The following is a 14,162-nucleotide window of genomic DNA, read 5'->3' on the forward strand; positions in this document are numbered from 1 at the left end:
GGTGGGGGGGGTCCGAGGGGGGGGGGGGGGGGGGGGGGGGGCGAGGCCTAGCCGCGGGAGGCGGGGCTTACAGCCGCTTTGTTTCCCGCCCCCAGCCTGCCTCCATTCCTCATTGGCCAAGTCGAGCGTACCTGAGGTCAGAAACCAATCAGGGCGAAGTGCCCGCCCCTGGGCGCCGTTCCCGCAGCCCCCATTGGCGGATCAAGGGGAAACTGAGGCAGAGAGGCAGCTCCCGCCAGCCCTGGGCTCAGCGGGCAGCGCGGCGGCTCCAGCCCCTTCCCTACCGACCCCGCGGGCTGGATCCTGCAGACAGCCCGGGCCGGGAGCTGCAGGTCCCCCTGGTTCTGCCCCCTCAGGGCCCCGGCTGGCCTGTAGGGCGCCCCATGGCAGGGAGCTCCCCGATGGGGTCGGGGTCCGTTCCACCGCTTTCTCCCCCAGCCCCGGCCCTGCCAGCTCCCCAGGCGGGCGGGCAGCAGGACGGGCAGCGCTCCCCACCAACCCCCCTGCGCCGGGCGGAGGGCGCGCAGGAGAAGGGGGACGTCGATCTGTAGCGGGTGCCCGGTGCTCGGCTCCCTGCCTGCTTCAGTATCCCCACTGGCGCTGCGTGCAACACCCCCCCGTCCGTCCGTCCGGCTCTGGAGGAAACCGCGCAGAAACACAGAGCGCCGGGGCCTGAGCAGCGCCCCGAATACCCCGGCGTCACCGACGGGATTCGGGGCGGGGGGAAGCGGTACGGACAACCCCGCGCCCCAGCCCCCCCGCGCATCCCCCTTCCAGCGCTGTGGCAGCGGGACGCGCGGGGGCCGGCTGAGGCTGCCCGCAGCTCATCACACCCACCGGGAGCAGGTCCCCCTCCCGGTACCGGAGACCCCGGGGACCTCCCCCGACCTCCCCGCACCGTGGGGGCAGGGATAACCCCCCCTCCCCCGCGTTACCTTTCTCCTGCAGCGGGGCGCTCCCCTCCTCCCTGCTAACCTGGGCGATGATGGACTGGTGCTCCATGGGCGACGGGGAGGGGGGGTGGGAGGGGGCGGCCCCCCCCGGCGCGGCCCCCCGGGGGGGGGGAGGCGGGGCGGGGTCCGGCGGCGGCGCGGGGCGACGGGCGCGGGAGCGGCGCCGCGGAGGAAACTTTGTTACAACATGGAGTTTCCTCCGCCCGGGCTGGGGCCGCAAACATGGAACCCGGGCGCGGTTTCAAGGAACCCCTTAAAAGGGCAACGCAGAGGGGGGGGGCCGCCTGCCTCCTCCTCCCACCTCCGCCTCTCCGCAGCCGCCCCACCACCAGGGGACGCGGTTTGGAGGGGAAGGACCCCTCCCTTGCTCTGCGGTGGTCGAAGGGGGGTTCCTGCCATGTACCCACACTCCGGGGTAATGAAAAGGGGGTCATCCCCCCTCCGCAGCAGCCAGCCCCCCCCGCATGCTTGGGTATCCCCTGGACTAGAGACCCCTGGACCCGGCGGTCCCCATCCCCCACCCGCAGGGCTCATTCCCCATTGCCAGGAGAGTGTGAAGGCTGCAGGTGCCGTGGGGCTGCAACAGTAACAGTCTGCGTTTTTCTTGCAATTCGCCAGTTATTCGGTGAATTAATACAGATTTATCATCGATATAGGTATTTTCTCCTGCAGAGCCTCCCTTCCCGCCTTCGGGGCAAGCGGGTCTCTTTCCAGGTGGCTCCCGACGAGCAGCTTTTAGCGAGAGCTTAAGAATGCAACAATCTTCTCAGGAGAATCTTGTGTCGTCCCCCCCAGTGCCCCATGTGCTGGCATTCCCCAGCCCCTTTCCCCGCACCTTGCTCCCCGTTGCCCGCAGGCACCCGGGAGGGAGGTTTCCAGCCGGTCCCGGTCACCCTGTCCCTCACCACCTCGGTGGCAGGAGGTGCTGTTCCCTCTATCAGCGCTGCCCGTGGGAAGGAAGAGGTGGGGGAAAGCAGTCTGTAAATTTCTCGTCTGAGCTTGTCTGGAGCCTCTCCCCCTGTCCCAGATGCGGTTTTGGGAACTTCGGGAGCTGAAATCGTCCCTTCCGGTCTGGGGGCGGGATCAGGGTATCTCTCCGTGCTGTGGGAGCAGCCCCTCGGACACAGGACCTGTCCCCCTGACAGCTTGGGGCACAACACGTAACCTACAGGTGACCCCGCTGGGTAATGTTACTGGCATCAGCAATTGGGATGCTGCAGGACCAGGCAGGCGGTGGAAGCAGAAGTAGGTTCACACCTGTAGCTCCCATGCTCCAGGCTCTGCAGGACCCCCTCGCACCCCGAGACAACCAGGGAGGGCCCATCCTGCCACCGCTGCCACCTGCTCTAGTGAGAGGCCGGGCCTTGGATTCCCTGCCCCATAAACAGTGCCAGGCAGAGGGGAGCCGCTTCCGCTGTCCAGGCCAGCGCTGCGCCCGACCACGTAGGAGAAAGAGGATGGAAAAGACTGTGATTCCCCCACTCTCTTCTGGGCTGACGTGGGCGGCTCCTTCAGCCCTGGTGAAGCCGGGCAGGACACGGGCCTCATCCCAGCGGGCTCCCCCGGGTGTCAGGGATGCTGCTCACCATGGGAACACCAGTGGAGACCACACATTCTCCCTTCCAGGACCGATGTTCCTCTGGCAGAATCCTTTTCTTCCCTGAGCGATCAGCAACGTACAGGCACCAACCCCAGTTCAACCAGACCCTGCCTGGCCTCTAATTAACGCAATTAGCGAAGTCTCCAGGCTCGACGCCTCCGGCAGTGGTTGCAGCATCGCTCCGTTTTGCTGCCTGCGCAGAAGCACATCAGGCAGCTGAGGAACTTAGGGCAACGTTGTCCTCGTTCAGGAGCTGCAGAATAAGCAAACAGACACGTAGGCTGTGAGCACCGGAAAGTACCGGGACCTGCACTGAGGGACCCCGGGTTGGGGGTCCCGGGTGGAGAAATGCGATCCCCGCAACAGCCCTGAGGACATCTCCAGACCCTCAGCCGCGCCGTGGGGCTGGTCCCTGCGCTCTTCAGCTCCCGTCCCTCGCCCTCCCGGTCCTACAGCCCCGGGCACATGCACCGGGGTCCCCATGCTCCTGCTCGCCACGCCCGGGGACGGCTGTGCTGGATGGGGGGGGGGGGAGAACGGACGGACGGACACGGGACGGGACACACGACTCCCGCCTCTCAGTGGGCCCCACCGCTCCGGCTCCTCCTTCAAGCAGCCCGAGGCCGGACCAACGCGGAGGCGGGGGGAGGCACCGCCCCACCCTGCCGGCATCGCCCTTTTAAGGAAGGGGAAATTCTTCACATAAACAAGCGTGGCCCCCGGGAGGGGGGGTGTCCCCTTCCAGGGGTGGGGGGGGCTCAGGGCGGGAGAGGGGGGGTCCAGCCCTCCTAATTCCCCCCTCCACCTCCTGGCCGGGGTGGTTTGGGAAGCGGGGATTGGGGGGGGGGGGAACGGCTGGGGAGAGGGGGAGCCTTGAAACAGTCAGGGAGCGTCTCGCAAGTGCGGGCCGCGGCGGGGGGCGAAGCGCGGCGGACCCCCCCCCCCCCCCGGAGCCTGGGGCCGAGGGAAGTGAAGGGGGGTACGGCCGGCCGCCCCCCGGAGGGGGACCCGAGCGGCCCCGCATCTGCATCCGGCGGTGCCGGCAGGCGGGAAACGGGGCATCCGGGGCGGGGAGGGCACGGAGAGGCGCCCCCACCTTCCCGCTGCCCTCGGGGGAATGCAGGGAGCTGGTGCTGAGCTCCCGCGCCCCGGTCTATGCACTCCCCAGCACTGGGTAAAGCACAAGACCCGGACTATTGGGGGGGGGGGGGGGGGGGCGTTGTGGTCCCCTCCCTTCTCTGCTCCAGGCGCGCAGCAGCAGAGAGGCTGAGGGCAGGTCACAAGCACGCCGTTTATCAGCCGCCCCTCCCGAGTTTAGGACCCCCCGGTGGGGCTCCGGTCCGCGGCTGCGGCCGGTACTGGGCAGTGGGACTGGAGGCCTCGGCTCCCCGGGTCTGGCCCTGCCGGCCGTGAGGGTTGGTTAGCGGTGCCGGGCGGTGATTAGCGGTCCTGGGAGGCGATTAGCGGTCCCGGGCGGTAATTAGCGGTCCCGGGCGGTAATTAGCGGTCCCTGGGGCCGGCGGTTCCCGGCACTAATGAGAAGGGGCGGCTCATTCGCGGAAGCCTCTGTTCCAAGGGCTGGGGGCGCTTCCCACTGCACCCTTCCCATCCCGCATCCAGCTTGGACCAGCAACCCTGAATTGGGGTGGGAGCAGGGGGAGTCTAAAAACTTGGGGGAAGGGTTGCCCGGCTGTTAAACCAGTTCCTTGATGGGTTCGTGTCCGGCCAGAACATCAACCGGGGGCTTGGTGTGGCATCAAATCAGTGTGGGGGGACTGTGCTGGGGAGGCAGGTGGGATCGGGGTCTGTCACTGGGTCCCTGCCAGCGCCCGTGAGTCGAGGGAGACGCCAAAGCTGAACCGGTCATGATGGCCCCCTGCCAGGAACCGGGCTCCGTGTGCGACGCTGCATGTCCAGATCTGGGGGTGCAAAAAGGGCAGGTCTGTGGGCACCCACGGGGATGCTGTTCCCCACCCGGCTGCCCCTTCCCACGGTTCCAGCCCTACCAGGTAGGTGATGAAGACCACGTAGGCGACCAACAGCAGGCTCAGGGGGATGTAGTAGCCCAGGCCCTGCAGCGTGGGCAGAAAGTCCACCACGAAGTAGACATTGATGGCACAGACCAGCCCAGTGATGAGAGTCATCAGCACCTTCCCTGGGCTGTGGGCAGGGAGTGAGCATCAGCACAGGGGCAGAGCACCCACCCCGTGTGCCACCAGGCACAGCAGTCTGAGAGACCTGAGTTCGTAGGTAAGCAAGACCCCAAATGGGCCATCTCTGCTCCCCACAGCCATACTACATCCCTGTGATGGGGCTCCGGGCATGGGCTTTGTCCACCCTCCAAATGCAGGGATGGCAGTGCCAGAGGGATGCTAAGTACCCAGGAATGCCCAAGGGGGCTGGACATGGAATTGGGGTGAGGATGGAGGGGTCAGTTATGGGGTCTGTCATAGAATGGTTTAGGTTGGTAGCAACCTTAAAGATCATCTACTTCTAACCCCCATGCCCACACCTTCCACTAGACCAGGTTGCTCCAAGCCCTGTCCAGGCTGGTCCTGAATACTGCCAGGGATGGGGCAGCCACAACTTCTCTGGGCAACCTGTGCCACTCTGTCACTACCCACACAGTGAAGATTTTTTCCTGATATCTAATTAGGATCTAATTTTCCTAATATCTGATACCTGCTCTGGTTGCCCTGGGCCGGTGGGAATGAGCATCCTCCCCTAATGCCCATACAGCAACTTGCCCCCATGGCATGGTTTGGAGGGCAAGGATGGGCCAAAGGGAGGGTGCCTGCAGCTGGAACCCCCTACTCCGTGCCTCCCCCTGGCATGGCACTCACAGGCCATTGGTGAAGTCCTGCATGAGCGGGCGCAGGCTGGTGAAGGTGAGGACGGGCAGAACAGCAAAGGGCAGCTGGAAGGAGAGAGAGGTGAGGGGGACACAACCACCAGGCTGGGGTGTTGGGGGGCAGGTGATGCCCCCCCCGCCCTTACCAGGATGCTCTGCAGGACGTTGAGCAGGTCATTCATGCCCGTGAGGTGGCTGACATCCCTGAAGGCGGCCACAAAGACAGTGGGCAGGATGGCGAAGGAGCGGGTGAAGAGCACTCGGGTGAAGCGGGACCAGCGGAGCTGCAGGAAGCCCTGGGGACATGGCGAAAGCTGCGCCCTCACCTCTCACCATGCCTGGGGCACCAGGCCAGTGCGCTCCCCCGAACCCTTGCTCGGAGGAACGTGGTGACCATCGCTCCCTCGCCCGTGCCAAGGCGCCGAGCGGGCCCGTGCAGAGCTGCTGGGCCCCGCTAGATGTCAGCTCCAGCTCATTAAGCGAAAGATCTCATTGAGGAAATGTGTGGGGCACCCACAGGGTGCCTCTGGGAGGGTGTCACAGGGGCCGGGGGTAGCCATGCCGCGGCAATGGGCGGGCACTGTCCCTATCCTACCTCTCCTGGGGACCTTGGTACCAGCAAGCTGCCACCCCCTGGGTGGGCAGTGCTCCATGCTCAGCTCCTTTCAGGAATGGAGGGTAATTCCCTCTGCCAAATAGCTCGTGGTCCCCCCTAGCTGCTCCCCGTGTTCCAAGGGCCAGCATCCGAGCACCCCATCCCTCACCTCCATGACGAACTGCCCTGCATAGGTCCCGGTCATGGTGGAGCTCTGTCCCGCCGCCAGGATCCCAATGGCCCAGATGTACAGTGCCACTGCCCCAAAATAGCAGCCCAGGATGACGCCCTGTATGGGAAAAGTCCCATGGGGACCCCAAGGCGTCCCCCACCCCAGGCACCCCAATCAGCTCCCAGCCTTCCAGCAGGGTCACTGCAGCCCCCAGCCCCAGGGAAGCACTGTGTCCCCCAGATGGGTATGGATGCCCATGGGGTACAGCCTGGAGCCACTCACCCCTTGGTAGATATCCACAGAGACCGTCTCGTTGTTGGTGGGGAAGATGCTGGCGTAGTGGCTGACGCTGCTGTTGATGCACTTGTTGTGCTGCAATGCACACAGTGGGTACAAGCATGATGGCCACCCGGTAGCCCCCACAGACACAGGGCCTCTCGTATACCGTGTCTCAGGGGATGAGGACACCCATTTTTCAAGGGATGCTCACCCTGCCTGTTTACACAGCCTGGCAAAGCAAACACCTCCCTGTGGTGGACACTCACCACATCCTCGTTCCGCTGGTGGTAGAAAGCCTCACCAAAAACAGCCATGACAAAGAGGTTGATAAGAAAGGAGATGAAGAGCGCCAGACAGGATTCAGTCAGGAAATACATGTTGGCCTCTTGCACTGCCTCCTTCTTGGACCGGTCGATGTCCCGTGTCTGGGTACGGTAGGTGACGTGGGTGCCACAGGGTCAGGTGAGCATCCGTGTCCTGGATGGGGATGTCCTGGACAAGCCAGGATCAGCTGGTCCCCACCAAGTGTCCCCTGAGACACCCTGGGTGGCAGTGCCCATGGTAGTGCCCATTGCAGTGCCTTAGTCTCACCTTGACCAGGGAGGAGTGGAGGAAGATGTTATGGGGCATAATGATGGCACCAACGATGCCCACAGCCTGGAGCAGCTCCTCTCGCCCGCAGCCCGGGCAGTAGGGCAGGAAAATGCCTTTCAGGACCTCCACCTGCCCTGGCCTCACCATCACGTACTGGGGACCAGTGGGAAGGAGCACTGTGAGCTGCCCCCTACCACCACTGCGGGTCAGTGCCAGTGGGGATGCACCACAGGGGTCCCCTGCCAGCGCCCTGCAGGGAAAGGGGTGTCCCCAGCTCCCCCTTTCACCTCGTAGCCAAAAGTCAGGGCCATGATGGTGATGAGGAGGCCAAAGAAAGCCTCCAGTTTGCGGAGCCCTAGAGGGGTTGAGAGATGTGGTGGGACAGAGCCAGGCACACCAGTGCCACATGGGCACCAGGGCTGCGTGAGTGAGCATCCCCTCATCCCCCCTGCCCGGCACCCACCGTACTTGTCGAGGAAGAGGAAGAAGAGGGTGTCCACGATGGTGATGAGGACCCCACCCCAGAGGGGGATGCTGTGGGATGGCAAGGGTAGCCTGTTAGACACATGCTCCTCAGTGGAGTGGGACCACAGGAGAGGCTGGGGGTTCCCCATGGGACAGCTCACCGGCCGGCTGAGAGCAGGCTGAAGGCGATGGCTGTTCCGATCACCTCCTGCATGTCAGAGCCGATGATGGCAATCTCGATCATGAGCCACAGCAGTACACGGGGCACCTGGGGGGACCAGGGCATTGAGGTGCTTGAGCCCACAGCAAGGCTTGGCCCTGGGCAAGCTGGCACAACATCCAGGGTGGAGACCCCTGTTCCCAGGCTCTGGCAGGCCACCCAAAGCAGCAGCCTCTTCCATGACACAATCTTAGGGTGCAAGATGGATCCTCAATCACAGCCTGCACCCCCTCCCCATCCTTGCCCCAGTGGGAGCTGAGGATAGGACTCAGCTGTCTGGACACCGTGTCCAGACAGGGCAGAGGGATGTATCCAGCCCTTCTTCTGGGGACTTGTCACTCAGCCATCATCTCGTCACTCGTTTCCCCCCACCAGGATCCTGCCACCTAGATGGGATCCCTAGCTCCCCACCTCCTTTGGCCTATGACACCTGCCCGAGCCCCTCCAACCTCCTGCACCAGCATGCCCAGGCTCGCCCTGCGTCCCTGCTGCGCGTTGCTGCCGCAACACCAGGGCTCACCCCCCGGGGGACGCGCTTGTGTGTCCCCACATTGGACCAGGACACCGTGGGAGCTGCTTCCCCCTCCTCGCCCCTCCCCGTGCTGCAGAGCTGTGTGGGTGCTAGATAGGGGGCACTGGAGCTGGAAGAGCTTTGGAGAGTCCCTGGGAGAGGTGAGGCCCTGCCAGGATCATCACCAGCCTGAGAGTGGGATCCCCCAAGGCGATGACCCCAGAAGGGCTCCCTGTGGTGCTCACCTTGGGGTAATAGAGGTAGCAGATCTCACCCAGGTCCTTCCCAGTCACCACTCCCAGCCGGATGGCCAGGCGCTGGCACAGCAGCCCCAGGATGGTGGCCCACAGCAGCACCCACAGCAGCTGGGGGGGCAGGAGGGAGGCAGCAGGAGCTGGGTACTGGGTGGGATGTGGCCACCCGGGGCTCCCAGCAAGGACCAGCCAGCCCAGGGACACGGGAAGAGGAGCCCAGAGGAGCTGGAGGTGGTCCCCAGGCAGAGGAGTTGCCCCCTCACACCCCTGGGTGCCCTCCGCCTGGGCCAAGGCCCCCCCACCCTCCCCCCCCCCCCCCGTTCCCACTTCCCATGCAGGGGAAGCCATGGGGCTTGCCATGGGGCTGGGTGGCCGTTGGCACAGGAAAAGTTGTGAAAGCCCTGGCTGCTTCCTGAGCCAGGGCCGGGGAGGCCCAGGGCTCACCTTGAACCCCGCCACAGCCCCGCACTGCAGGTCTGACTCCACGTTGCCCGGGTCCAGGTAGGCGATGCTCATGAGGAAGCCAGGACCGGTGAAAGCCCAGAGTTTCCTAAAGCTGAAACCGGCCTGGGAAGAGGCAGCAGATCAGAGCAAAGAGTTCCCGTTTGAAACCAGCGTTTCCCAATTGCACTCCCGGTCCCCTTCAGCGCGGTGCTAGGAAGCCCGGTGCTGCCTGCACGGGTGCATTTCGCACACGGGATGTTTCTTCTGCTCTGGGGAGGGACCTGCCAGCCCCAGCCCCTCTCTGTTAGCAGCAGTGCCAGGGGGACAGCAAGATCCCCAGCCAGGGGCAGGTTGGACAGTGATGTGCAGGGGGTTTCTGGGCTGTCAGGCACCGTTTATTGCACCTCATGGGATCCTGCTGCCAAGCCCTGCTTTCACTATCCTTCCTGGCAGAGAAAACCCCGATTCTTCCCCTTCTCCCTTTCATCCCCCAGGACCGGATGGGGTTGGGGAGGGCTGGTGTGACACAGACACCCTCACTGGGCTGGGCACGGGTGGTGTGTGAGCAACGGGGTGATGCCTACAGCTGGGTAGCACCTCACTCCTTGCCTCAGTTTCCCAATCTGGAAACCTTTAAGTGTGGGAATGTTCACCCTGGGGCTGTGATTTGCCTGAGTACCGTCTGGGGACACTGAGGTCCCCGGGGCACGTCCTAGGTATGTCTCCCATTCCCTCTGCCTCCCCACCTCCAGCTCCCTGCTGTCCCAGCTCCTTGCTCAGTCTCTGCCTACACTCAGATGGAGGTGCCAGCCTAGCAACACCTACCCCACCACCCTTGGGGATGCTGATGCGTTCATCCAGGTAGGTCTGGTCCAGGGTGCCAGGGTGCTGTGGGGCCACCAGGCTCCTGCTGGTGCCATAAGTCTGGGCTTGACCCTGGTTCAGGGACCCCGTGAGGCCTGAGAGGAGAGGTGGGGAGTGAGGAAGAGAAGGAGGAGAGGTAGCAGCCCACCACAGGGGCAAGAGTGGCAGCCTACCTGGCTAGCAGCCCCTTGGTCCCACCTGCCCCTGCCCAGGGAGCCCCATAAGGCATGAACCCCATTTTTACAGGGCAGCTGTGAGGGTGGCTATAGGGTCAGCAGCTGTCAGATGCTGCCTCCAGCTCATGGGTCCCTAAAAGTTCCTGATCCCAGACCCATCTTCACCAGCTCAAAAGCCAAGTGCATTTCTGGGCAGGAGGGACAGAAGGGGACCATGCTCTGTGTTCTGCTGCTGGGTGGGCATGAAGTGGGGACAAGAGGCTGGTACTGGTACCAGCCCCCCCTCCGGCCCCCATTTTCTGGGAGTGTGGGTGAATCACAGATGGGTGTGGAGGAACAGAGGATGGGCATATGGGGAAGCCAGGACAGGCTTCAAGGAAATGGTGCCCACTGTGGGGTGGGGACAGAACAAGGGGTCCTGGGGCAGAGGGAAGGGGCTGTAGGGGGGGAAAGAAGGCGCAGGGGGACCCAAGTGTCATAGGGCTCACCTGGCTCCAGCGATGCCATGGCTGGGCCTGATCCGGGCATGATCTCAACACTGGGTGCAATGCCTGCGCCCAGCTTTTAAAGGATCCACCAGTTGCCCTCCTCCTCTCTCCCTCCCCGAGGAGGAGGAGCAGGAAGTGTTCCTTCCCACCCGCTTTCCTGGGCTGGGAAAGGGCCCTGCCTGGTGGGGGCTGGGTGCTATGAATGTGCACGGTCTCAGTTCCCCTATCCTGTGCCAGCAGCAGTGCACCGAGTGCCTTCCTTCCCCTTTGTTGTATATCCATGCATCCCAACACGGGGCACACAGGGGTATGGGAGCATACTCAGGTGTCACCTTCTCATGCCAGGGTTCCTGCTTCTTGGGTGGCTGTGGGAACAGGGAATCATGTCCCACAGCATGGGGAAGCCTTGACCCGTGGGAGTAGGGGAAAGGCTGGAGGAGTGGGAGAGAGGAGGAAGCAGGCCGGTGTTGCACAAGCATGTGAGGAGGTCAAAAAGCATGCTCAGCTGCAGGCTCTGCAGCACAGGGTGCTCACACCACTCACAGGTTGGGGAACTTGACCCCAATGATGGGGTGATCAGTGTCACTGAAGGTCAGGCTATACCCACAAAAGCAGGGCACCCCATGCCTAGAACCCTTCGTGGCTGTGGAGGTGAGAGGGGAGCACTCTGGGTGCACCCATGGGTGCTTGGGTAGTATTGGCTGTTTCTTCAGGGCAGTCCTCTGCCAGCCAGGCTGCGTCCCACAGACAGGTGGGCATCGGGGTCTGCCCCCATGGAGATGTGATGATGGGCACAGGGAGGAGAGCCTGGACCTTCTCCAGGGTCTGCCTCAGGTGTCTTCCCCAGGCAAAAGCTAGAACAGCTGGGTGAGGGACAAGGGTCTTCCCGAGACTGGCACGCACACACCTCAGTACCCCCTGCACTCCTCGTGCCTCAGTTTCCCCAAAGCAAACAAGCCTGGACAGGCAGCGCTGGCAGCTTTATTCCATGTTAGCCACAGGGTGGGAAGGTGAGGGGCTGGGGTTGGCAGCCCTAGAGGATGTAAAAGGGGTTTTGGGGGGCTCCTTGTGGCCAAAGAATTCTGCGGCAAATGAGACAGGGTCTTGAGGCTGCTGCAGGAGCAGGGCCAGGAGGAAGTCGGACAGGAGTACCTGGAGCTCAGGGTGCTGCTGTATGTAGGCAGTGTGGTACTCTTGCAGCTCCCCCTGCGGCGGGGTGGGCGGGGTGGGCAGGGGCACCGGCGCTGCGCCGTGGGGGGTGCAGGATGCCTGGGTCCTTTCCCACACTTGAGGAGGTGCTGGGAAGGATGCTGGCCACCCTGCTTCCCCTCTCCCCGACCCCTGGGCACCTCAGGGGTGACCCTGCTGGGGGGAGGCACAACCCCATGCCCCCCTGTCACCCTGTCTCACTGTCTCACCTTTCTGTCCAGGAACCAGGAGAAGAGCTGGATGTCCTCCTCCCAGTCCAGGGGCTGCTTTGGGAAGGGGGGCTGGGGCTTGACTCCACCTGGCAGCAGGAAGGCAGGGCAGGGTATTCGCTATTTGGCTACCAGGCAGCAGGCAAGGGCTTGCCTGTGCTGGGGAACCTCTGCCTCTTCAGTACCTGTCTCTGTAGCAGGGACAGGCTCATCCTGCAGACACATCACCATCGGGCTGCCGACCTGCACCAGCCGAGCCAGCCGCCTGCGAGGGGAAGAGCCAGTGACGCCCCACCTGCGTCCCCGCGGGGCTGGGGCTGCCCCGGCCGGACCTCCCCCGTCCATACCCGCTAGGGAGGAAGCTGCTGTGCCAGACGGTGGAGGCTCCCGCACCGGCGTGCACGGCTCGCTCGATCACAAACACCTCTGCCTCCGCCGAGTCCACCGCCTGCGGCTGGACACCCAGGGCACACTGCGGAGGCACAGCCAGGGGTCACCCCATCTTGGATTCATCCCTGCTCCCGGGGGCCCAACCCGTGCCCTCGGTGCTGTCAACCACACTCCCACATCCCACCCTGGCCCCCCCACCTGATCACAGCCCCATCCCACGGCCTCCCCCGGACGGCGGCTCACGTAGCTGACGGTGCAGAGGTGGCCCTCGGTGTTGATGGTCGGGAAGACGAGGCCGGGAGGCACCTCCCGCCGGCGTGCCAGCACCCGCAGCAGCAAGAGACTGGCACCCTCTGGCAGCAGCCCCCGCAGCTCGGCCCGGCTATAGATGAAGCTCCAGCACTGTGGCTCTGCCTGCAGAGAGACCCAGCCACCTCATGGGACAGCCACAGCCCCACCGTCCCCAGGCACAGCACCACCGGAGCCTGGGGGGTGCACCCCCCCGATATGACCCATCTGGGGGACAGAGGGAAGAGACACTCCACCCCCAACCTCACCTCTCCCTCCTGGAGGGTCTTTGTGACAGTCATCCCATGCTGGTGGCTCACCATGTGGGTCCTCCTCCGTACAGGGTACAGTCTGCACTGTGGGAGGGGTGGGGGGCACAGGGCAGAGGGTAGAGCCAGGGAACCCCATCTCTGAAGTGGCACACCCCAACACCCCTTTCAATCAGGATACCGCACCAGATGCATTGTAAGAAGCTTCCTGCCCTAGCTGCCACCCAGAGTAGGGGTTGCGGACCACGGTGTTAGAACAGAGATGATGTCTGAGCTGGGGAGGGGACACCACAGCAACGCTGTGTGGAGTGAAGCTTCCAAGAGGGCATCTCTGCAGTGCTCATCCCAGAACAAGGGGGCAGGACACAGGGAAAGGGGACTTGCCACCGCCACCCCAGTCACCTCCAGGCACTCCTGCTCCTCCTGCTCCAGGGTCTCCATCTCTGGGGTCACATAGGCTGGCAGAGCAGAACCACACTCAGCCCACCATCCCAGCCCTGGGGGCCGGTGGGATGGGGATGCTCCAGCCCTTGGGATGCAGGGAGACACCCCACACTGCGCCGAACTTTACCTTTGAGGCTGCTGGAGGCTGGCACCCCGTCCTGCCTGCGGCGGCACCCGGCCTGCACCAGGAGGCAGCTCCGCACCTGCTCACCCTCCCGCTTGTATGGTGCCCACCGGGCTGACACCCACCACTGGCCCCATGCCGTGTCCCTGGGCTGGGCCTCAGCCGCCACCACGTCCAGCGTTTCGGTGAACAGACATTGGTCCAGCTCCCCTGGCCCTGCCCGGAAAGACTGTCACCCTGCCGAGGGATGCGCTCCCGGCTCGGAGCCTGCCCAGGCACCTCCCGCCTCAGTCTCCCCTTCCCCTCCGAGTGGGCTGGGCCCCGCCCCTCACCACTTGCCCTGTCCAAGCTCCCCTAAGCCCGGTCCCGTATGCATGTGTGTGTCCATCCACCCTGCCCCGAGGACCCCCGGGCACTGGCTGTGGGGTGTAGGCACCCACCGATGAGGTTCAGGAACTTGGCATTCTCCTCCGCGAGGGCTGGGGTCTCCTGCAGGCAGCCCGGGGGGCGCTCCATGCTTCGCCGTGGGGCTCCTGCTACCGGACCCCCGGTTGAGGGGCAGCGTGTGCCCCCAGACCGCGGCACACCCCAGGGCCCACATGTCACCCCCCCGGCCTCCTGGAACCCACATCCGCCCCTGGCCCCATAGCAGCCCGCAACACCCGCCCGAGCCCCAGACCTGCCGCGCCGGACCCAGGTGCCCTCCCCAGCGACGCCTCAGCGGTCCCTATAGCAACGGCCTGGCCCCGCCTCTTAAAGAAGC

General features: G+C 64.4%; 2 protein-coding genes across 2 annotated transcripts; both read right to left on the reverse strand.

Annotated features, from left to right (window-relative positions):
- Positions 1 to 3,897: 3,897 nt before the first annotated feature.
- On the reverse strand, positions 3,898 to 10,616 carry SLC11A1 (solute carrier family 11 member 1). Its single transcript, XM_061455716.1, has 15 exons — positions 10,467 to 10,616; positions 9,764 to 9,897; positions 8,939 to 9,061; positions 8,486 to 8,605; positions 7,671 to 7,777; positions 7,508 to 7,578; positions 7,332 to 7,399; positions 7,042 to 7,197; positions 6,717 to 6,875; positions 6,454 to 6,543; positions 6,169 to 6,288; positions 5,551 to 5,700; positions 5,397 to 5,470; positions 4,560 to 4,713; positions 3,898 to 4,472 (listed from the first exon to the last, which is right to left on the reverse strand). Exons 1-15 carry the CDS (start codon positions 10,504 to 10,506, stop codon positions 4,362 to 4,364), a joined length of 1,677 nt encoding a protein of 558 aa, XP_061311700.1. The 5' UTR covers positions 10,507 to 10,616; the 3' UTR covers positions 3,898 to 4,361.
- Positions 10,617 to 11,430: 814 nt separating this feature from the next.
- On the reverse strand, positions 11,431 to 14,147 carry CATIP (ciliogenesis associated TTC17 interacting protein). Its single transcript, XM_061453073.1, has 10 exons — positions 14,079 to 14,147; positions 13,840 to 13,932; positions 13,403 to 13,615; positions 13,234 to 13,289; positions 12,832 to 12,918; positions 12,518 to 12,688; positions 12,232 to 12,356; positions 12,070 to 12,149; positions 11,885 to 11,973; positions 11,431 to 11,672 (listed from the first exon to the last, which is right to left on the reverse strand). Exons 2-10 carry the CDS (start codon positions 13,913 to 13,915, stop codon positions 11,448 to 11,450), a joined length of 1,122 nt encoding a protein of 373 aa, XP_061309057.1. The 5' UTR covers positions 13,916 to 13,932; positions 14,079 to 14,147; the 3' UTR covers positions 11,431 to 11,447.
- Positions 14,148 to 14,162: the final 15 nt, after the last annotated feature.

This window comes from Pezoporus flaviventris, unplaced genomic scaffold (genome assembly GCF_033815535.1).
Source record: "Pezoporus flaviventris isolate CSIRO_AGI_PZ_B2104156 unplaced genomic scaffold, CSIRO_AGI_Pfla_v1 ptg000001l, whole genome shotgun sequence".
In the NCBI taxonomy this organism is placed as follows: domain Eukaryota; kingdom Metazoa; phylum Chordata; class Aves; order Psittaciformes; family Psittacidae; genus Pezoporus; species Pezoporus flaviventris.